The 25715-nt window shown below is 41.6% G+C and overlaps 1 protein-coding gene across 1 annotated transcript in view; it reads left to right on the top strand.

Annotated features, from left to right (window-relative positions):
* LOC128709319 (contactin-4) overlaps positions 1-25715 on the top strand; it is a 171183-nt gene that overhangs the window by 22755 nt on the left and 122713 nt on the right. Inside the window, exon 2 of the mRNA XM_053804305.1 lies at positions 23655-23784. Within this exon, the coding sequence (XP_053660280.1) occupies positions 23655-23784 (130 nt within the window). The remainder of the gene's footprint in view (positions 1-23654; positions 23785-25715) is intronic.

The following is a 25715-nucleotide window of genomic DNA, read 5'->3' on the forward strand; positions in this document are numbered from 1 at the left end:
TAGTTGAAGGTATGGTTTTGCGATGAAGTTCAGTTTTAAGCCGTTTTGAGCTTGAAGTGAAATTTCAACCGCGGTTCCGCATGTTCCCGGAAGATTGAAAGCAAATATCTGAAGAAAAAAAAAACGGTGCAACCACGTCCACGATGGACTTCATCGAACTGGACACTGACGAATGGTGTGTATGGTGGACCGGGTTTTTATCCCCGAGAATCCTTACCGCGAAAGGAATAGGATGTCCGTTTACAGCACGGCAACGGTAGCTGATAATGGAGATGAAATATTAATACCCTGGGCCTTGGCACTAAAAGAATGCGGTTTTTTTTTTGGCGTCCACCACAAGGATGATGAACATTGTGCGGTGTGATATACCTCTTTTTATTTTTTGTGTGCTCTATGTCACGGTGTTTCTTTTATTTTTTGGGCTAAGAATTTTCTCAGTCTGTACGACCGAAGGAATGAACGAAACAGATGAAACTCCTGCTAGGGTTGTGCTTTAGGCCAGCGATGTAACAGCGCACCCGTGTTCCGGGCACAGAAAACCGGAAAGGATGAACCACCGTTGGCATGTCCGCATAACCATCCCGTCGGGCTGAAGGTTTTAGCGGCTTATGTCCATTTGCAGCCGTTGCCTTTTTTACTTCCTTCGGGTTCCGGATGGACGCTTTAGCTTAGTTCAGATTGATTGGCGCTGGGATTTCACTGACGCTGCCGGCCAATTGGTGATGGTCGCCGCGAGCCACATCGTGCACAAATGGTGGAACGAATTTTCGGTTGCTAAATTTTTAATGCCATGTCCGGATGGCACGTCAATCAGCAGCGGCCGGCTCAGTAACGGTTGACTGTTGGGTTGGGAATGGTTAGACTGAGTGAAGATTGATTATGATTTCGATGCCAGACCGTATCTTGATAAGGGGTGACGAGAAACTACAGCAGGTGAAAAACTGATCGTGACGTGATCAAACTGACAGCCGTTTCTCTCTTTCTTTATTTACAGGTATGGCTGCCGGGCGAAACTTTACTGGAATTTGTGAATTTCTGCTCGTTAGGCGCGATTGCTATCGGGAAAGGAAGTGAACAGATCATTACTGGATGTACCCTAGAGGGGTTTCCTTCCTTTGAAATACAATCGATGGTTGGTGTAAACATCTCTTATCTTAAAATGGACGGTTATTTTTTCTTTACCGACTACAATACACCTTTACATTTTTTATAGCTGCTGTAGTGTGTAGTTTTTCTTAGATCTTAAAAAACATTCCAATTGCACCCCCACGTTACGGTAGTTTCGACCAATGCGGCCCGCGGGCTGAAAAGTTTAGAGACCCCTGGTTTAGATGATTATTTACGTTTGATTTATTCCATAATTTAACATAACATTCTGAAAATGAAGACAACGAAAAAACGATACAAAACATTATTTTTTCAAAAGTAAGGAGCCAACGTTACGATGAATGCGTTGAATGATTATCTGGACAGGATGGACCTTATTATACAAAAGTGTTAATATTCATTTCTATAGCACATGTCAAGAATTGGCATAACACACACAAAGTGTATTCTAGAGGCCTTTCACCCCCTGGGCTCACCCATCATCTATGGATCTGAATGATTACTTTACGGAAGATGAGCATGTAGTTCTTGGAAAAGAGCATTTTTTCTCTAGAAGTTATTCTTTTTTTTTCGTACAGAACGTTGGACAACACAAATGTTTTGAGTTCGAGCGAAAAAATACAAGTTTGGATTCACTTATTCCTCGCCACTCGTTAACCGATAGGATGATTTTTTAGCGTTGTATAGGATACGCCTGTCCTCGTTTACCTTAGCGATTGCATGACACGGTTAGTAATGTTAGCGATTCCTATCACAAGGATATGTTCTTTATTTTTTTACCTTATTTAGTCCATTTCTAAAATGGGTCCTTATTCTTAAAACCATCTACCACAACAAAAAAAATCAATCCAACTGTAAGAAAAAAACATCACATTTTGCTGATGAACAATATGATATAATAAAAGTAAAATCAACACTTAAATTTACGACGCATAAAGAAGACATACGCTACGCTTGACGCGAAATATTACTTCATTCTAAAGAATGGTAGCCTGCTATCAACAGATGGCTCAATTAAAATCAAAACCATTATTTTCCATCACACAACGTCAATCGCAATCTCCGAATGGATCGAGAAACATTTTTAATTGCATCCATTTCTCCACCGCCCAATCAAACATTCCCCGATGGTGAAGGAAATGAGTTAATTTCATGCCTCACCTCGGTTGACAATTTCGCAGCGAAACGTCACACGTTCCAAAGTGTTGTTGCGTCTTAATTTATGTGCCCTTTTGCGGATCATAATCGCCATCATAAGTTGCTCACGCACGAACCATCGCAGCCCTAATGAATGGGATGTGTCTCAAGGAGGAGCACAAACGGGTGTTGTTCTCTACTTCTGCAGTCGCTTCCTTCCTATTTATCCCATCCATACGCTTTCGTTCGACGCGTTTCCTTCACGCTCCTTAATCTACCCATTCGAGTGGAGTTTCGGCTTTACGATAGCGCATTACATCGGCATTAAATCTCAGCCTTTACGGCACGTTGTTCGCGGAGCGTCATAAGCCTACGCACATCGTTCATCGGGATGCGGGACTTCGGAGGAGGATAACGAAGCCCCATCCGGGGTTCCGCTTAGCATGATCCACCTTTCGGTTTGTAGGGGTACATAAAAAGCATAATTTATGACTCTTTATTATTTTTATTATCATTCTCGTTCTCTCGGTGTGCTCGCGGTTTGCCGAACTCTTCTTTCGCGGAGTACGTTGAAACTGTGGCCGCCTGGCAGCCGTAAAATGGGTCCAAATGCTAGAGTTATGGCTGTCGTGTGAAAGCAACTTGTCACCATTACCCCAGCTTGGCGGCACAGCATCAACAAACGGAACCTGCGCCGGTGAGACACGAACTGACCCGGCCGACCTCGGGGGCTAATGATTAAGGGATAATAATACCTCAATTTATATTATAATTAAATTCCGTTCATCTTTATTATTTTCAATTTAGACGCTCACCTGCCAAAGGCGAGCACGATGCGATACTGTTGCTCAAAGACTTGAGGCACTCTACGTAGGAGAGGTTAACAGCACAAAAAAAACTCATATCCTCCAGCTTCAATACATCCATGTAGCTACCTTTTTTTATTACCCTTATTTGCCCTTTTTTCGACACGAAACACCGTTCATCGTGGTATCCGCCTGCGAGGCAAATAAATAAGCATCATAATCGACGAAGCAAGTTTGTGTAATGAAGTTTTCCCTGCTAGCCATCGGCCCAGTTTCATGTGCCCTCGTTGACCCAACGACCCCCGAACGGTAAAATGTTTCTTCCTTTGTTCGCATTCACTTTTCGCACCTTCTTGAAGGTACAGTGTCTGCTGCATCAGCGCCACACCGTGTATCTGAAATGAACGGTACGTTGAACGTGAAAATGACTTCGGGCTGCTTTCTGTCCGTTGTTTCGAGCTGATGCGACCGGTATGCACTGTCAGCACTAATGCCTGCACCGGTTGCATTGCCGCATTGCCATCATTGCAGCCGGGCCACTTTTGATGCAGGCATTGTCAATGAATGGTGGTACGTTGCAGCAGGGATGGGATGGGGCACTGGAAACGATGGAAGTAATTTAATTTTTTAATTAATTTTTCCCTTCATCAACGTGTTCCTGTTGTTGCTGACATGGCGCCGTGGTCACTTGACGTGCTGTTCTGGCAGTTGCTTAGCGTTATGTTACTTATTGTTGCACAAAATGGCACGATGGAGAATTTTAGAGCTAATCTGGGTGCGAGTACATTTTACGATATTTTTTTATGAATTTTAAATAATTTTGCATACTACTCACCATATAAATTTTACTATTTTTCGGAACGTGATACTTATGTTTTGCTTTAAAATGTCTGAATGAAATGTTTAAATTGTTAATTTCATTAAACCCTTTTTATTTTTACTCTACGAAAAATACGAATTTAAATTCATTGTTATAAGTTTTATCCAATTTTTTTAAAACTTTGCGCAGAAACTTTCGTTTATTAAATTTTTTACCACATAGAAATCTTTCATTTGAAGAGAAACAAATTATGGAATTAATTTGTCAATATTGATTAAGGATTTTTGAGTTAGACATCTTTTAAGTATTTTATTCACAATTACATTAATCTTTTTCATTTCAGTAGTAAAAAGAATAAAAAAAATAATAAATCTTGTTTGTGGTGAAATACGAGCATCATTGAAAATTCATGATTTTACGAGAAGTACTATGGAACTTTGAGAATCTGTTGGGGGCGACTTTTGATTCGAACGACTCCTCATTACAAATTCATATGAATTGAACTTCTTACAAGATTCTTTACGCACAACACTAATGAGAAGCTCATTTAATTTAAAACAATGTTTCATTTGCAAATGTCCCCTGTGAAATACTGTTTTGAAACAATCTATCCTGACATCGAAAAGAAACCGGGAAACTTCTTCCGCACTTAGCTAGTTTGCTTTGTCACCTGTTTTAAAGCGTAAGCGTTCATCCTTCATATTTAACTCATCTTTATTTCACCGAAGCCGCCCTTTCGATGATGAACTTTACACTTCCATGGAATTAGTTCACGTTTTTTCAACTGAAACGACGACTTTTTTCTCATTTTATGTATATGTGTGTGTGTAAGAGAGAGTTGCATTTTACACTTTTTTATTACTTCTTATGTAGTAAAGGATAATAATTTCTTCCCTATCTAAAGGGGAAGTTTTTATTGCATGTTTCTTCCTGCTGTCGTTTGTCCTTTTTTCTCATAGAAGCTTCAAGAAGGCTATTTACCTTCCCCATCGCCCAGGGTAAACTGATCGGCATGGTCAGCAAGGAACAACTTACTTTTCTGCTCTTTTCATTGTTTAAGTTTACGGGTGGCCAAGTTTTAATGTGGTTCCGTGCGACTTTTCTGTCGTCGGCCCGCAACAATGAACAGTGAAAGGGTGGTAAAAACCACCATTGTAAAAACGAACGGATTATATATTAAAAAATGCCAAAATCACCTGAAGGCAGGAAAGAAAATAAAGCACGTACAAAAATGCGTTGGGATAGCGAGTTGCAGATAAGCGAGGTGCAGTCACACCAGAACAAGGAAAAAAACCCATTCACAATCGCCTCGGAAAGGTAGGGCTACAAACAAAAGGATAAGTAATCCTTCTTATAACAGGATCGGCCTTCGCTTACCGCCTGTTCTTTAAAGTGGATTTTTTTTCTTGGCTACCGAGAACGCGGTATCATGGTTCAAGATTGCTTTCTTGCACTTTGTCTTACCTTACCCGCTGGGGATCAATGCATTCAGCTAAGAGTTTGTGCAGTTTCTGCGTTTGCATTTTTTTTTAGCTCACTTGAAAGGGTAACTTCTGTGCACCAGGATAAAGTTTTAATCGATCCTTTAGCGAATCATAATCAACAGTTGCCCCCATACCATAATGATGATCGAGTTAATCGACCCGTTGCCATGGGCTGTTTCCCCGCTGTGGAATGATGAGGAAGAATTTAAATTACATTTTTGCAATGCTTCACTCTGACTCCCAAATTCGATTTTGCTCGCCACATTTCCTATTCGTTTAAATTTTAAACCAGGTAGAAAAACGTAAACCAACCATTGATCAATCAACAATTCCGCATTGGAATCAGCAGCATGTCCCTTTTAATTGAATTCATGACAATTTACGAGCACCAAAGCAGATCCAAATCAGCACCCCGGGTATTGTATACCGGTTCGGTTTTGCGGATTGGAGCAGAGAAATTCATCACCTGCACAACTCGAACACAACGCTTAATCGAATTGGTTGCAATCAAATCACAACCGACCACCGACCGAGGCCCTAGTATCGACTGGTTTCTTGGGGAAACGAATCTTACCCATTCCCAACCGATGCCCCATTGGTCGATCACACAGTCGTACAACGGGCGCCCTCAAGCAGAAACATTTTCCAGGCGCAACGTAGCAAGGTTCGGGTGTGTAAATTTCAATATTCATCACAAAAACTGACCCATCCCTAATCGAGTGGTTCCGAGTGTGACGAAGCGGGCCAGTGAGAAAGAACGTGCCCCCGGTGAGATCTATCAACCTGTACCTCATTGTGACCGGGTTGATACGGTACTCGCCAACTAAATCAAAGAAAATCCACCTCCATATCTCCCCAATGGGGCTCCGAAACAATATGTAATCAATCCCGGGCTCATTGCCAGTGTAAGGTTCTACCGTCGGCCGCCGCAAAGGAAGGTTTGATTGATTTCGATCCCTTTTTCTCTGTCCGATCCTTCGACGGACAATCAATTTGTTTCAATATGAATGAATGCGCTTGAACTGCTACGGACAAACGGAGGGAATGGATCCCTTTTTGGGCTAAAACGGAGCCGGTGTTTGCTTCGATGCCTTCGCACACGCACCGCACCGGAATGATGTCGTTGTGAGAAAGGTTTTGCTGCCCATTGTTCGATTTCGTCCCAATAAGTGTGATATCTCCGGATGGAATCAGTTTTTAAGACAACTACCTAAGCCACTTTGAAGCGTATGCGGGCCGGGGCTGCAATGGTGGAATAGCTGATGCCGAATGAGAACGTTCTCCGTGCGTGTGTTTGAGTGTGTATGTGTGTGTGAAACAAGACACCCGACATCGATACCTTTGGCATTCGGACCATTGATTATTTATGAAGCCGGCAAAACATCAATCTCCGGTACGGTCGTGAATCAACCAGACGGTGGGTGGGAAACATTTTAAGGTTTTTATGTATCCAGTCCCGTTCCGGGGTAAACGAAGCTCATTTTATGTTCGGTTTGATTTGAAATTTTCTCGAACTGCAGACCCATTTGCACTCAATTGAAGTTAATTCGAGCTGATGAAAGAAGTTTGCCAGTATAGAGAGCGACAGGTAGTTGAGTTTTATAATGGTTATTAATTTTCCCATATGAAGCAATAGGATGCCTTGTGTTGTAGCATACGTATTTTTCTTACATTTTTGGTAAGTCACTTTTACATACACATACACTTTTAGTTCGAACTAATAACGCACAAATAGAAAAAAATATCTGTTATACAGTGCTGTCTTACGGCAGAGACGTTCGTTTTAAGTAAAACAATTGTATTCATATGAGATTGGTTTCAAGCATTTAACAAGCAAAGTATCATTTTTCATAGCGTTGTTTGCCAGTGTTGGTCATGTGGAACAGCGTTGTGACAAACGTGTTTATGCACAAAACAAACCAAAATGGAAGAGACTGGTGCATTCAAATGGATGGAGGCGCCTGACTTATGTTTGTAGAGATGAAAGATTAATGGAATTATTATTCGTTTTGATCCTCGTCAAGGTGTGAAATCCGTAAGATGACTCAATTTTTCACATTTTCTTATGATCAATTCAAACACTATGAATCCAATCCCTACACAATCAGACACACACGATCAATCCAATAACAAGTTATTAAGCTGTTACAAACATACTTTTAATTGGTCGTTCTGAAATATCTCAAGTTATGATTCCAACATGATTAAAGATACATCTCCCATATATCATAGTCTTAAGACATTTTAAATACAGTTGTGACACGGCCAAACAAAGCAATATTTTAATTTTAAAAAAATCTTTGTGAACATATTCGATTTACTTCACAGAATTTTGCAATAGACATGCCTGGCACAGGTAATTAGAGGGATAAGCATGATGCTTAAAACTACAGTTAGTCCGAGAAGTCATTGTCAGAAAAAAGACTTTATATAAACAATTTGTTAAAAAAATGTTTGACAGCTAACGCCATAAACTTCTTAATCTTCTCGTTTTGCACGAAATAAAAAAATAATAATCTATTTCGATGGGCATATCATTAAAAAAACAGCATTAACGATACGACAAACTCGCTCCAAACCATAAACAGATTCCATAATGGCGCTAGCAGCAGAGTGTGAAAAACGGTGAACACAATTTGCTAAACGAGCGCGAAACCGCAAAAATACTTGGAGAAAGAAATCTCGTTTGCTCCGATCGGTTCCGTCACTTTCGTGTACAGCTTGCCATCCATCCCATACAATCATGCTAATGAAGCTACAAAATTTGTTACCCACAAATCTCTTGGGAGTTTTCCTTTTCCTCCATTGACGATTACTGGATCGAGGGATGACGGGATGCCAGAAAAGGCATAACGCACGCTCCCTCTTTACTCACTACCCAAACCAGATCGATCGGTCCATTCCGGGAAAATGGTCGCATCCTTCCGGCTCCTGGCTGAAAGTGTAACGAAACAACAGAAACAGAAACAATTTGAAGAAAAATGAATCGGAATTAGAGGTCTGCATGGAGCAGGCGATGAAATTCTTTGAAGGGTTCGATTCGAACACAATATGGAAATTCGATCGAACTTCCATCTTCCATTGGTCCACCTGCCCACGACCATCCGTTCCGGTGTTGCAGCTCCATCAGACACTGCTCGTACCGTTGGGATTTGTGCGTCTCTGCATCTTCGTCTCCATTTGCCGAACCACTGGACGGTGGAAAATCGCTCAAGGGCATTGCCATAGTATTGGTGACGAGTGCTGATCGGTTGAGGATGGTCGCCGAAAGCTGCGCTCGAATGAAGCGACCAACGAGCTGGAAAAACTGCCTCACCTTCAACGCGTTCGGTTCTGGCGAGGCGTAAGTAATCCTTCTCCTTCTGCCTGGACTGCCTTCGATGCCTTTGAGGTCGTTTTGCCATGCGTTAAGCCGGATACATTTGGTCAACATTCGGTTTCTTATTTCTTATTGCCATGTCTTTCTGCTTGCCTTTCGTCTCGCAGCTCACGGCGTTGGTTTACTCGTGAAACATTGGAAGTCATGGGAATCGATAGGCCTACGCCATTTGAGACGCTTTCGGAATAGGAAGCATTTTAGCACTACGTCCCACGCCGCTTGTACTAGTGAAGCGGGTGGACGAGTTTTGTAGCCGAAAGGCTACACCATGCCATGTTGACTTAGGCCCCGGCATATTGGTATTGTTTTTCGAACGACATCAAGCGAATGGAAAAGGTTGAATCGGATTGAAATCCAATGGTAACGCATTTCGATCGATCCCGCCTACGGACGGTAGAACGCTTCCCAACAATGGGGCATCACTTTCACAGCAATGTAACCACTTGAAACGGTCGAATCTGGAGAGTATGGCTGGTTTATCGTTACGGATGCAGAAGTTTCTTTCGAAAAGCTGTGTAGCCACTTCTCGCTTGACACGATGTCGGCTCTGCAACCACACTGCCACTGATATTTACATTGCCTTATAACCATTGGTTTAACGTCAGTGCCGGACGTTTGAAGCGAGCTGTAAGGAATTCGTGATACGCTATGTGATAAGCCGATAAAATTCAACTTTTGCATACGGAAATGTGTGCAATTTGTGCGTTCGTGAATGAGAATGGATAATATACAGACTTTGAAGTAATTTTAAATGCAGAAATTATTTGTTTGCAGAATCAAAACAGATTATATGTTGCTTTTATGATGAAAGAATTAAGTTTCTTAATAAAAAGTACTCTTACTTTCTATTTTGTGCCAAAAATATATCCCAAGAGTGTCGACACCAAAACCACACTACAACCAATAGTGTTTTGAATTGATCACCACGCGTGCTTTAAAAACGGTTTGTAGTAGAATTATTCCACCCCAAATATGATACGGGAGGTGTGCTATATAGGTGTTATCCGTATATTTACCATATATTGGAATCCATATCCTGACATACGCATACGACATAGAATTTTCATGTCGCTGCCAAATAAAAAAAAAACTCGCAGTCAGTACCCTTCTATACCTTTAATAAAAGAAGTGTTGGATGTTTCTGATTCACATTTGCGAATCTATATGACTCTTTACGCAGAATGAATTGTCCTCTAATATAATCCAATCATCATTAATAATCAATAATCCTCCTAGATTCATGGATACTCAAATATTTGTGAAACCTCCCAGATTAATGATTCTCTAATAAAAATCAAAGATCCGCACAAAACTAGGGATAAGCAATCTCTATACCAGATGAATCATTCACATGGCTACGTTGGAGCGCTCTACGAATTATACTTTTATTTCACTGTCCTATAACGGACTGCGAGCTGACCATGTCATTTTGTTATACTTTGAAAAACAATTGTCTGATTATTTTTCATTTTGCTAAATTTGCTACAACCCAAGTAACAAGTGAATTTATTTACTAGTCCTTCTGAGTCCATGAAACGTAAATTCAATGATACTGTTGATTTGCGCATTCCAGTGCAATGGTTTCGCTCAGCTGTCAGCTCCAGCTGCAGATAGCTGTCCATGCTCGAAGTATCCGACACCCCATTTCACAACCGAATGAATCGCTTTAGTAGTAGAGTAAACTTAACGGTGCCAATCCTCAAACCCGGATTGGTGAGGCTGCAAGATGAATGCAACAAGTTTCGCAGCAATGCAGCTTTCTACCACAATCGATTTACACGAATTTGTTGCGAAATGGATCACCATCACTGGCGCATTCCAACCCCCGGAAGGGGTATTGTGGTTTACCGTAACTGGACCATTGCACCCTTTTCAGCGAGCCTCGGGGTAATGTGAATAGTGGATCGCTGAGTTTCACTCAGACCATTCAGTCGTAAAATTCCCAATTGATTTCGATCTAAATTCAACCATGCTCTTACTTTCCGGGCCATCCCCTTCCCCATGTCAAATGAAGCTTTTGAATCGATGAAGTTTTTTTTCTCTAGCGTCACCTGTATTGTCAATGTTGAAAATGATCTCCTTCATACGGGCACGACCAGAACTGACCAGATGCAGTTTGGATAGATTCCGATCGGTTCGGGTTCCATGGGGCAAAGCGGGAAATGAACCACACACGGTAACCGAAACCGCTCGGTTGGTGTCCACCGACGGGAAAAGCAGCTTGTCCCAATCCCTAAACTGGGCTAAAATTCCGAATGAGTAATGGAAAAACTTTTGAACACACTTTATACGCGCCATGGGAATCGACATTCCAGAAATCCGGGACGTCCAATGCGGGGAAAGTGTGATGCAGCAAGTGCCAAACCCAAACGGGCGAGCGGAACGATAAAAAGTTCGATATGTGTGTGCGGGTGGCGTTGCTTTAAGGCTAATCCTTCGGGTGGTGAGATTTTTTGTTCCGGGTTTTATGAACTTTCCCCATACGCGAACGTCTGTTGCCGAGCAGTTGATGATGGTGCTACAGGGTGTTAAAACCCTAAGAAAACGAGGGTGTTAAAAGAAAATGCTACCAAACTAACCTTCTGCTTCACGTTTGAATTTATTTGCTCCACGTGCAAAGTCCTGCGAGAGTAATTCTTGACTATTATTTTTGCCAAGACCGATTCCGGCGTCTTGGTTTTTTTTATATTTCTCTCCACTTCTTTTTATTTGCCACACCCATGGGATGGCAGGAAATCGTTCACCTTAAATAAAGCTAGCGATAAACAAGGTGCCGTTTCTACGATTCAGCGGACCGCAAAAAGTGTTGGGTAAATCGATAAGTTTTCATTGAATGATTTTTTCTTCTGTTTTTTATGGCACTTTATGCAGAATGTACATATTCTGACGGAAACAACATGGTTTTGTTTATGTTTGTTTGTTTTCATGAATATTGCAAATGTTATGCAAAATGCTGCAAATATTTTAATACGGAGAAATAATATTCTCATTACAATCCTGGTCGTAAGGAATCAGTACAAATTCTTAAAAAATGTATTAAATTAAAAAAATAATCACTTTTTCACACGCCCTATAAAAGTCGCGCAAAACAACTCGAAAAACTATAAGGAAGCACATACATCTCGCTAAATTGAGCATCACGCCAAAACACCCGGAATGAAACGTGTAAGGGAAAGCGCAGAAACAAGTAAATAAATCGGTTTGCGAATACACCACCAAGTGCCCCCAGGGAAGTAGTCAATTGTGGGTCAAAGCTAAGCAGACGAATAATCTTTTACCAGATGATTCGGATGAAACCGAAATGAAGCACAACTCGTTGCAATGAAGAAATTACAAACAAAAAAATCCCACAAGCTGTGAACTTTCTCAGGATTGTTTTTGAAACCTGTGAAACACTATACAAATGAAACGAAAAAAAAATAAAGTGCAGCCGTGAAACTTCTAAACTATTGTCAAAATGGATTTCGAGGTATTTGAGTGCCGAAATGAAACAACAGCGTTTTATCTTTTTTTTCAATCTAATCAAAAGTTTTTGAACAAAGCACGTATAAACAGAAACATAATAAAACAAAGGAAAATCGTGTACGAATCCTTGATACAACGCATTTTTTCCTACCAACAAATAAATGTTTATGGCGGTGTTTTGTTATTTATTTTATCTTTTTTCTTCGCGCTATTTTCACGTGCGCTAAACTTTCCCGACTGTCAAGAAACATCTTTGCCTGCGCTATCGGGAGCATCCACAGTGGTCCCTGAACCATGACACAAAGTCACAACAAACATTTCGACACGCGGATAGCTAGCGAAGAAGGAGAGGAGTGAAGCGGCAGGTGCGGGGACGGAAAGTAAACATTTATTAAAGAATTTCTTCCTCCTACTGAAGACCACGCTCTGACACAATTTAAAGCTTTTACGCTCGCAAAACAAGCGCTTAAAATTACGATTGCCCCCGAAAACCAGCTAATGGAAAAGGCGAATTTTCAGCGTGCCCATTAGCAAATTGAAAGAAACATTAGTGCTCGTTATTTAAAGGATGTGGTCTTTGCCGCCGGTGCGGATTGAAACGCTGGAAACGAGTCTTCCGGAGGGAGGGGTGGTGGGGGAAGTTTCCGGTCCGTGTAAAGCCCGAGATGCCGCTGACCCATGAGGTGCTACTAATGCGAAAATATAGCCCCCACCATGGGATGGGAAAGTTTTCAGGGTTTGTTTCGTTTGCCTTGCCCGGCCGAAGTTTTTGACTGTCGCCTCTTTAATTAGATATTACAGTGTCTGGGAACGGGGGCGGCAAAAGAGCAACCGCTTAGTAGGCCATGATCATTGGGTACTTGTCCTTGAAATTGATGTGCCTGGTAATGGCTAACAGTAAGCGAGCTTTTAAAGCTTATTCGGTGTTTTTCCTGATGGCGATCACTTTCGCAACCGTTTCGGGAATATATTTCCCGTCTTTATACGTTGTTTGTGGTACCGTTTTTCACGAACCCTATTTTTATTGAAATCAGCTCACCATTTTAGGGTGCGAATTTTGCGTTCCATTAAGACGGGAACACTTTGCTGGATCAAGATAGCAATGTTCCCGGAAAACCCATCGCCAGCATCTCGTTAACATGGCAACTACACACTTCTTTTACCGTAACCCTGAACAAATATTTCAAGGTGGATTAGCAGGCTACCTCCATGTGGCATACCTGACAACGGCGGATCGCTCCTACCCCTATTAGGGCGGTTTAATTAGCACCGGAAGCAAACACCAACACGGTCACCTACAAGCTGAAGCCCTTGGTTTCATCGTGATGCTGTGCGAGCTTTCGGAGACTTTCGCAAACCGTTTTACACGGCTTCAACTACTACCCGGGCCGCAGGAAAGTAGTGCCCGTGGCTATTGTCGGTGTCGCATAATTATTACGGTTGCTGAGGTTTCCCAGCACGTGGCAACGATACAAGGGAGAACAAATAAGATTCAAATTTAATTATTTCGAATTAGCATATAATCTTATTGCCGCAATAATGCCCGTAGCCGGATTATGGTTCCGGGTCTTACTGTCGCACCTACCTACCTACCTAAACCCACGCGCCCTGTTAGTTCCATGGCCGGTATGAACTGTCACACACTCAAGAACGAACGTTTGTTCGCTCTTCTGGTAGACCATGCTAAAAGGGTCCCTGTGGCTTGCACCCACACTAGTGCGTACAGGTTTTATACCCGCTGCAAACGTACTACCGTACATCAGGAATTATTTGCGGACGAGCTTGTCGACGCTCGGATAGTCGGAAACGTTTGGAGGTTGAATCAATCCTCCATTCTTGCCGTACCGTACTGCAAATGGATCGTACGTCCGGTTGTACCAGTCTCCAGTTCCATCAGGCTCGAAACCGATACGGGTGTGAACTCTCTTGGGCAACCACACTCATCGAACTGCAATGTAATGGACGACGGACTAAAGCAAGGGGAAATATTTAAGACATTTCAATAATAGACCAGCTAGCAATCGACTACCATGGACTGCCAAGAAGAAGGAATACAGATAGGAGGAAACGATAGCGTCATTAGATTGGAAGCTAGAGCTCGTTGTCCTTTTGGAAAATGGAATCCAATGAACGATTTCTGCCAGAGAAGAGTGAACGAACAGTGAGGTTGATTGTATAAATAATCCTTTCCAAGGTGATTGCGAACGGTTTAGCAGGAACATGTATCAGCCGTATGGTTCGCTCTCGTCCAGAGTGCAATCGGGCGGCAAGGCTAGCCGAAGGGAATAACGATTCCCGTATGCCAAGCACCGAACAAACAGGAATCGGATCTAATGAATGTCTGGAATGTGGTTCTCGTTTGCCAACGTGCTGTTGAAAGTGTGACATAGGGTGATCAGAGTGGTAACAATGTGAAGGCGCAGCAGCGTACGGGTGATACGATACGTTCCAGCTCGGTTCACCGGCGTTCGGTTCTTTCCCGAGTGATTACTTACCATTATCTTGTAAGACGCTGTCTGGAATGATTAGCCGTTCCTGGTGTGGGTCGGAATGCCTGTCGAGATACACTATTTCCAGGAAAACCATCTTCACCGTGCTAGTTTCCGGCGAAGTTCGCTTGATGAAGGTAAACGTAAACACACTGTTTGTTTTATGATCCTTGCAAATGACTTAAAGAGATCGGACAGCAATTCATGACTGTTTACACAAGTTATCTCTTACTTAAATTTCCAATTTTTTTATCTTAACCACGATTAAATTTCCAGCATAATGTAACTAATTAAAGGAATAATAAGTAATTCATGAAACTTGTATGAAAAACAAAATTAACACCTGCTACAGATCGAGACTATGCTATTTGCTCTTCATGGCATTTGATTGGAAATATTTGATGTGGTAGAGCAAAAATCAAAACATTCTTCAATGATTTCATTCAAACTTTCTGTTTGAAAATTCCGGTGCTGTGTTCTAACGTAACACAATTATCAGCAATTAAAACTACATTTGTGTGAGCAAAAAAAATAACTTGCTACAACACATAACTCTACAACAAATGCTAACAGAAGAATTTGATGTCAGGTGAAGTGAAACCTCACAAAACACTGGTACACCATAAAGTGATTCACACAACTTCAAACCCATCATCCGCACCGTAATTAGTACCAGTAGCTTAAGATTATCGTTACAATCTCCATTTTGCCGCAAAGTAAATTGAAATACCTCCGTAAATATCAGCAAAACCATGTGCACCCTCAACACAAAAACGCATTCTTAGGATAATTGATAAATAATTATTCAAAACTTCAAGCCGCACCCATCACGGGTCCAACATCTCAGACAGTGGTTGCAGTTTTGGATATGCATCAAAGGTACGCAAATCTCCCACCGAAAGCAAAACTAATCCATGTTCAGCTCTACCTTTTTCATTCATCTATGCTGATGCTTCAACTCGGGACGGATGCTTGTTGCAGTGCTAAATCAACTCTGCCCCAGTCCTGTGGTTGAGCGCTTACACCGGTCCGATTAGGAGCGTTAGCACAAGTAAATTGAAGCAATCTTTCTCACGAACGGCAATAAAAACCATCGTGCTACTGGTCTCGTTCATCCGCACCGTATGCTGAGACGTGTCCGTGGCCGATAGCAGCACACAATAAAATATGATGCAATTAAAGGCAGCAAGTGCGCTGGGCTGGGATGTTGCCGCACTCAGTGTGCAAGCTTTTGTGTACGAGCGCTGATATCCACTCGTTTTGCTCCTTGCTTTTTTCTTCTGTCCGCGTACCGTTGGCGTTATTATGCCAACAGCAACATGCCAATCGCATGGCCAAAGAGTTTCTCCATCCTGCGATGGGAAAGCTCATTTCCCATCCAGCCACTGCAGTCCCATTGGCTGAAGCAGATGAAGTGAGATGAAATGGCTCTTCACAGGCTCCGTTGCGCTTGCCGGTACTCTGCTCGGCAGCAATCGGGCTTTATTTTCTCCATGGAAATACATTATTTAACACATCGTTGAACAAAATTAATTGAATGTAGAATTGATTAGACTTTATGCTGTCGGGTTGTAGTAGGGTAAAGCGGTACGATGTATCGTTTGAGTTGGTGAACAACATGTTCTTTTTTTCCGATAACACTCGCAGTGTGCATGTGATTGTGGGTATGGTTGTGTTGAAATCAAACATGAAGTAACCAACGATTATAATAAACATGATTCCGGAAATTATTACTTACGAGACATGTTTCATAGAACAACAGTGCTCGAGGTGTTATCTGCCCTGGAAGCTAACATTGATTTTCCGACATCGCTGAATAATAGACCCCTGCATACTTCGGATGCCGTTTTTCCATCCACATCGAGATGAGAGTGAAAATGCAAATTTTCCTACGGCATAACGGTAAAGCTGCTAGTAAAAACAAGAGCACACAAAACACATCCATCCCAATCAGGCTTTGACGGTGGTCGATGAGCTGGAAGAAATAATGACCGGCCACCGTGATGGGTTGCCGAGTTGCCGGCAGGCAACATAATAATGTGCCAACTTTCCACCTCATCAATCCTCCCATTCCTTCCATTACCTCCACTACTTCCATTTCGTTCATCGCCACTTTCCATCCGTTTCCGTTTGAGTGATCATCGATGGCAACCCACGGCCGGAACCGGGTTGTACGGGTAAAATGAATGCCAAAACGTGCTGGAAACATTCGAACGAAATTGAAAGCCCGAAGCCCGATGGTCGGAGTGTCTCATAATTTTTCAAATAGGAAAATGAATTCATTACACAATGATGGATGACTCATTTTCTTCTGATCGGGCTCGAATCGGGGAAACTCGAACGGAGCAAGAATATGAAATTAGATCCCACCTTTACTTGCCATCGCTACAACAAAGCTTAATGTTGGGTTCGTGTCGGTTAAAAGTGTTCGGTCGGTGGTAGGGAGACTTAAAATTCATATCATGTTTGGCTGGATAAAATTATGTGTTTTTGCATTCAACATAAATTGGGATTCATGTTATAAAAATACTCGATACTGAAGTGGTTCGACGGTACTCTTAATGTTATGGTGTTTGCTGCAATTATCACTATTGTTATGTGTTTACATAAAACGTAATTATAAATCCTGTACATGAGACACAGAAAATCTGTCAGGGACTGTGGTAGCATTATTTTAGGAAGTTCATTTATATCCCTAATGCCTGTTGCTATGAGAAAGAGACTTCAAACGACCAGCAATAGACGTTAGGAATATAAATGAACTTCTTAAAATAACGCGATTACCGTCCCGGACACATATCAAGCCCAACATGTATTGGATTCTACCATGAGTCTGTAAGGTTGTCAAGTGATGTCAAAATTAGACATCACACAAGCTCACCAATTTGTATGAAGGGTTTCATTACCTCTCAATTTTATGCCAGAAATTGTTCAGTATCTTTGTTTATTTTGGGAAGTCCAATAAACAAAATCACTGAATAATTTCTAGCACATGCTAGAGTTAAGAAATTGAGGAATATCCGCTTTTTTGATTGATCTTCAATTGAATTTTTTTTTAGGTTGTTTGGTTGATCTACCTTTAAATCTATTTGTTATGACCTGATATATCACCACCGGAAAGGACAAATATGAAATGAAGCATAAAATAGACTTAGGGTGTATCAACTAATGCAGTACAGTAAGAACCATTATACAATATTAAAATTGAGCTGATCGGTGAATTGTCCCACGTATTTTAATATTGTTTTTACCTTTACCTCAAAACGTCTAGTTGTTATACAATCGTAATCTTCAATCGACGTCATGCAATGTAGGTATTTTTAATAGTTGAACTGATCTCTCATTACAAAGTCCATTTGTTAGCATGTGCCTGAGAAAATAAAACACTCAGAATAAAACGCTTTCATTGCGCACACGCTCATAAAAACCACGACACCTCCAGAGACTGAAACGATAATTTGCTTTCGAAATCTATCTGAACAATATGAATTCCGTGGCTCTGTAAAGCACAATCAGCAAGTACTCAGAAGTTCCACAACGGAAAAGCTTCGCACTGTGCTCAATCAGCCAACGTTGCGTTCGAGGCATCGTGTACACGAGGGTTCACTTTAAAAGATCAAACATAATTACTTCGCTAATTGAAGGCAAACACGCTGCCGGTGATGGTCCCACTACAAGCGAACTTTGTTGCCCGAAACGTTCTTCGTGCTGTGCTTTCATTTTTCGTGAAGGTGTAAGGTGACGGCTGTCCCGGAGATTTCGAGTTTACTGGGAAGCGGTAGCAGAAACGGTAGAATATCAGTGTAATCAAGAGTCAAAGCTTGCCCGAGCTCGTTTGTGGCAATTCCGGTCGTTTTTTGACAATTTGATGCGCAAAATTAAATTGGGATCAATTTATCACCATCGTACAGCGTGAGTGATTGTGAGCTGATTGGCCGAGTTGACTAAAGATATACCGAGTAAAAAAAAAAGCGAGCGGACGATCTGGGTGCTGAAATTGACACAAGGCATCATGATTGTCACCTCGATGATGGTGGAATTCGCCCGAACCAAATAAACGTTGAAAAAACGGCCCTGCCGTGAGTGACGCACAACCATCGATCGGTTTGGCAAACAGAACACCATTCACCTCCATGACAAGTCTTTGGTGGTGGGGTTCCTGCGAGAGAAAAATGACACCAAGGCCAGTGCACGAACCGAACTCGCTGATACTGGAAGGATTAAGGATTAAGCAAAGCCACGTTTCACGATCGTTTGGTATAGCATTGGTAGAGAGACGATCCGGTGCGGTAGTTCGAGACGAACCACTTCCGGGTTTCACTGTTGACATTTAATTTATTCAAAGCTATTTATCATAACGCGCGTTGGCGAAAGACTGAACGAGTTGTCACCAAAGACCCTATCCGGAGAATACGCGTTCCGCGTAACTGTTGACAGATTTACCAACAACCCAACCTGGCCCGACTCACCTTGCGCCGAAAGCAAAATCTGAGCGTGATGGGTAAGGTCTTGCGGAATTGATGACAGAAAACTAACCGAATGACAAATATTAGCAATCTATTTGAATTATGTTTACACGGTAAAATACCTTCTGGGTTTCTGGCCGGAGCGCAACAGGATGAGTGAGTGGTTCTGCCCCGAATGGCGATGAGTAACCCTTCTCAACCGTAAACGAAGCATGTAGTGTTTACCTACGAAAATCATCCACCTCACTGATTAATGAATGATAATTAGTCGTTTTATTTTAAGTTTCCGAAGAAACGCAGTGAAAGAATAGGCAAAAAAACCGAATGCCTTAAGTAACTCATTTTTAAACTTTTTATGTCTCCAGGTGGTTGCGTGTGCCGTTGTGGCAATTTACAAATGAAAGTGTTTCGAAACAACTTGTTCGCTACCGCAAACAATCATGCTAATGGACGGTTAAATGATGACCGTAGCGAAAACATCTACAGAATGTAGACATCATGTCGAAGAATTTTCCACGATTATTGAACACTTGATGGAATCAAATTCTGATGGATTGATCTCAAACTCTAGTGGTTCGAAGGCGAATTTTAACATGGAGTTGTCAATTTGTTTTGCCGCATTAGAATTATCGTTATTAATGTGTAAAATAATGGTTGTCGAATTCTTCTTCTGGGCGTACCAACTCTCTAGGCCGGGGCCTGTCATAACTAACGTTTTTGCACCTTGTGACAGCGACGTTTCTCACATAAAACACGACAAACACAACGCGTAGTAATACTGAGGCAGGTTTTTTTTTATTGTTGTTCATTGTTATTTAACTAACACAAATTACTTTACATGTTTCGTTAGCCTCGACCTAATAAATCACGTCTTCGTTGGCTGTTTGTGTCCCCTCATGTACTTTGAACATTGCTCCTACTCGATCGGGAATCTTTAGCGAAATAAATTTCGTGCGTAAAGCACTCTCTGCGGCCAAATGTTATAACCCAGCTATTGTAAATAAATCGAACGTTGAATAATATGCAACAGACGTACAAAACTTAATTTTACCGTGTGCAAACAATATATAATATAACCGTGTACAATAAATTCTCAAAGCTTTTCGATAACTACTTGATATCTATTTATCGAATGCTAACAGGATTATTTATTATTCAGTTATTTCGATTTCTGGCTGATTCGAAGATTCATCTCAATTACTCATGTCAAAAGATTCTATAGACACAACACAAAAGACGAGATCAACTAACGGCGCATATACGGTTTAAACAAGTATAATTTGTTGCATATAAAAATGATGAACAATTCAACAACTAAACATTTAACTACTCTCATTCTTTTACTTCTTGCAGTGGATATTTACTAATCAATCACCATGATGAAACAATTTTTGTGTTATCCATAGTCTTTAAAATCCTCTTCGACAGAACGTTTAACAAATTTTCCAAAAATTACGATCAAATTACGGTCAAATTGGATCTATTTGACAAACATTTTTACCTTGGCTTGATTCCTTGAACAGATTGTAGTGATGCATTACACCTTCAGCAATCAAGCGTTGAATTATGTTTATCAAACGGAAAGCGAATGTAAATAAAAACACTGTAACCTTCACATGCCTGATTTAAGTCAATCGTTCACTGACAGATAAAAGTCCGTACACACCAATCAACACCTTCCGAGTAAGGGGATTATCGCCGTTGGCTTCTTCGAACGCAACACCAATTGTTGCCCTGTTTATCCAATCTCACCAGATGGCCGAAACCGATTACCAACCATGCCTGGTCGAATGGTATTGTTTTTTGTTCTTGCTTCAGGAAATAACTCCCCTTAGAATACATCTCACTTCATTCGATGGTTAGTGCTGGTGACGGCAAGCAATGGCTTTATGTCATTGTCCAAGATGACAGGAAAAATCTCCCACTCATACCACATTCCCAAGCCCACGCCCAACAAACAGCTGCCTGGCGAATGCTCAATGGAGCAAAAGCATTCATGGCCATCGTCCATCGGATTAGGCACACTGGGGCACACCTTTTGTGCAATAATATTTATTGTGATTAAATATAAGTCACTTCCGGCCAGGTGGATCAGGTGACACTGGCACCAGCTACCGTACGTCTTTAGCATCATTTACCCACCCTAAGGCAACCAAATAGATACACACGCACGCAGCGTTGGTCCCCGAATGCTGCCCAGCATGTCTGTCCATGCTCATTTCGTTTGTGGTTTGAAACGAATGTTCGTGGCTCAAATTCATCGCTTCTACTTTTCCTATTCTGGGAAAGAGTCTGTTTTTGCTCTCGCTCGTTACAGTAACTGCTGTTGTGTTGTGTCTTCTCCCTAAGGGTAGTAAAGCGTAGGTACGCCCTTGCTGGTAGGAAACTTCTCACACTCCACCCAGCGTCCCATTTGCCGGCGAATCGTTTACGAAGACAGGACAGGGCACTCATATTTCATCGCCAACATTATACTGCGGCAAGAATTAACAGGCTGACATTGTAATCTACCTGGCCACTGTGGGGTGCCCTGCCACTGCGGTTTGGGAGGTTCGTGTGCGGCCTCACGTTTCCGGAGAAGTAAGCCAGTTCGTTTTTCGAGTTTTTCCGTGTTTTGCCTGTTCATAGCTGTTCAATATTTCTACAAAGCAAGAAATCAAGATATAGAAGCATGCGGACAACTGACAGGGTACGTTTACGATAAATTTGTTATACATTGCTTCACGTCCTATCATGCACGCGCCCTGCCAAACCAACGGTAAATGGTTTTGGCTTCGCTTAAAACAACCAACTTTTTAAACGCCATTTTCACTTCGGTGCCTATCGTAAAAGCTATCAAACTTCTAGATTGTGACGAAAAATGTAAGACGGGAGGTTTCCCACGTTTTCAAAATTTCAATTTTAACTTTCAACCAGTACATCCAGTACCAAAGCGAATACCAAAATATCATGTTCAATTATCCATTTTATTTCGTTCATGCATTCAAAGAAGCTTTAATCGAATGTGGATTAAATCCATTTAATGCCGTTTTACTAAAATTTAGTAAAAATAATATTATTAGTAGCGCAAGAAGCAATACTTTGGAAAACAAAAGCTTTAAATTTTCTGTAGTACCATGCAAGACATTTTGGCTGTCTTTCTCTTTGCCACTAAAACCTTATATTGCTGAGAATTCATATGTACACAAATTTAAACCATCTGCAAAAAGATTGAGGAATAAATGTCTTAGTATTGAACTATCTAAAATTTCGTATACTTTGTGGTATCCTAGTGGTAATCGGAAAACTAAAAAGACTAGAACGCCCATGGGCCGTACTCTCACTGTATGGCAAGATTAAAGTCAATAAAATACAGGATTAAAGTTCCACATCCCACATTCGAGGGTCCTAATATTGGGGCGGCCCGGTGGCATGATGGTAGCGGCGCCGGTTTTCACACGAACGGACCGGACCAAAATCCCATCCGGGCCAATCCCCCGTAGCAAGGACTGACTATCCGGCTACGTGGTAAGATAAGTCGAAATAGTCGATAAGTCGAAAAGGGTCCTAATAATTGGAAACCTAATTTGAGTTTGCTTTTGAGGTTGCTTGTTATCGTTATCTTGCATTTTGGCACGATATATCTACTTGTGTAGCTCGGAAGTTAAACCAATGAATGTTTTCAGAAAACTAGTTATTTCGTTCAGGAAATCCAAACGTATATTAGAAATGGACATTTTTTTAAAATTAAAGTTAAAGCTTTGGTCGCTAGGTAACTTGACGTAAAATAAGTCTAACCTATCATTGTATTCTTTCAAACTGCAATTAACAGTTGATACAATACTGTTGTTTTCAAGCATTAATTAATTGTGAACGAGTATATACAGAAGTAATGGTACTCGTTATTGAAACCTCGGCACAAAAATAAGGAGGAAGCGAAAATAACCCATATCGAGCTGATGAATTCATAATAGCAATCATTATTATTGCCACGAATCGAGAAGCATCATCATTACCACCATTAAGCATGACAGCAAAAATGGGCGGCCCTCGAAACTCGCTCATCAACCATCGCTCTGCAAAGCATTTCACGGTCAGTTCCGTTTTATCTCCCAACGGTAATGAGCAGTTAGTTCGACCGGGTCACGATACTTTCGTGGTAAAAACAGGAAATGAACACGGGCGCACAGTGAAGTGCGCTAAGGAAAAGCTCTCTGGGCTATTATTCAATCAAGCATCAGGTGACTCAAACACACAAATGAACATGTTTTCTATACTGTTGTGACCACAACACGAGCAAACGATACATAATAAGGTGGGATCATTCCTCTTTTTTGTTCGTCAACAATCATTCATAATTCGACCTAATTAATACCGGCCACCCATGATGGATGGGTTTCGAGCATGTCAATGGCAATGTTTATAGAGGACAAAGTAGATGGGTGTAAAACCGTTCGCTACACGGATGCTCACTGACTCGGCTATTTAATAATGTTCGTTCTGTTCTTTTCCACCATTTCAGACGTGCCGACTCACCTGGAGAAAGTGCTGGTGAATGAGACAGCTCAAATCAAATGCGACGTCTCATCCAATCTTACGAACGATCGTATCCTGCTGGTGGTGTGGTACAAAGATAACGTACCAATCTACAGGTAAGTGACAATTTTGTTTTTTTTTCAGAAAGTCATCAATTAGACCGCGAGACAACCGCATACAAACTACAGAAAACAATTTGTAACTTTCGATTGATGTTACTACTTTACGGATGCATTCCCCACAAACGTAACGTTTTACGAAAACGTTTCAGAGGAAATGACTAAAATAATCTCGTTGCATTCTTCAAAGTGGCGTTGCTCTTGATTCGTTGCATCGGAAGTCATCGAAGGAGAAGTCTTTTTTTCCCTACCCAACCATTAGCCATCGTTTCAGCTTCCGTTCGTTTGCTTCCGCTTGCACTATCACCCGCTATCTTGGCAGTGCTTGTCTTTTGGTTTTTGGCCAATTCGGGAATGTATCGTTCGTTGACACAGGCTCTCGCAACGTCTTGTTTTAAACCTTCTTATCGACGTTGATCCATTTTTCTTGCTGCTGTTGTTGTTTTATATTTTCATTTTTCCTCAACACTGGAGCGCAATGCTTCGTGACGATGGTGACGAAAAGATCGTAAAATATTCAAAACATCAATCTTCTCGTTTTACACGACCCAATAACGAGCGGTGGGTGTCGCGTGGAAGCAACCCACGACAAACCCGGTCCACCAATTACGCTTAACCCGGGTTGCCTCCCGGTAGGATGGGTATTTCAGCGCCATACTTGAAGCTAAAGTTGGTGTAGAAAAAAAAAGGAAAAAAAAACACACACACAGCATGACAATCTCAAGGATGGAACTAGGGGGCAGGGAAAAAATAATTTACATATCGATAACTTTATCGGGCACATCGTTCCGTTCGGGCACATTGCATGGTGTGTGTGTGTGTGTATGTTATTTTTTGTGTATGCCAATCTGCACAGCCACTCGTTGACAAAGTCGGTAGCAAAATATTCAGCAGCTCGAGGCTGATGAAAAGATCAACACATTCACCGTACAGTTCAGAGCAGAAAAGAAAAAAAAACACACACACACACACACACACAACCCATCACAGCCACTTTGGCATCGAACATCGGGGTGAAAAACAATTTTCAATCTAACTACCATTTTCCCCGCACGCTTTCGCTCGCCATATTTTCTCGGAACGATGGTAAACGTCATTTTTTTTGCATGAAAAACTCGACTGAAAATATATATCACCTCGCATGGTGATCTGATCCTATTCCAAGGAAAACATACTCCGAACACACCGAGGATGCACATACGTGGGCAATGTCAGTAGACAGCATAAACATATCGTCTATTTTCATAATAATATTGTGTAAGAATAGCATCAAACACGTAGCCTATCTGAACATTTCCTTCCCACCTGGTAAATATGCTCGTGGAAGCTTCATTGCGAATGGTTCTGATTTTTTTTAACACCCAATGGGCTCCCTTTCCCCCTTCCCCTTTGCCCACTGCCCCATGTTCAACCTTCATCCCCAACCGGCTGGTTATACTCTTCAGTGGAACGCAAATTGGATTGGATATGTGATGAGGATCGCAAACAAGATATCGTTCCCACGTGCTTGCAGTACGCACTGTGCCTTTCCCACGGCGAAGCTTTCGCAGCTCGCGACTTGATGTGGCGATGTAATGCTTGTGTATTCATAAGTGATGGCTTTGCATAGCATTTTTACTTCCTCCGGTCCTGATGCCCTCTCACGCATTTCCGGTGGAAAGTGTTTGCTTACCTCGTCTTGCGTACATATAAGCTTTGAAGAATGCCGGTGCTATCTCACCTTTTGCATTGTGACGGAAAAGCGGAAAAGGAATCGTTCATCGTGAATACATGCGAATTGTATTGTAAATGTATGCATACCGCATATTTTACATGAAAATATAAAACATTTGCTAAAAAGGGAGAGGCGTTTGCTACTGACTTTCCTTCGCGGAAAGTTTGCCATCAGTATGACAAACGGACCATTTCTCCAGGACCTACACATTATT

The sequence above is a fragment of the Anopheles marshallii genome, chromosome 2 (genome assembly GCF_943734725.1).
Source record: "Anopheles marshallii chromosome 2, idAnoMarsDA_429_01, whole genome shotgun sequence".
Lineage (NCBI taxonomy): Eukaryota > Metazoa > Arthropoda > Insecta > Diptera > Culicidae > Anopheles > Anopheles marshallii.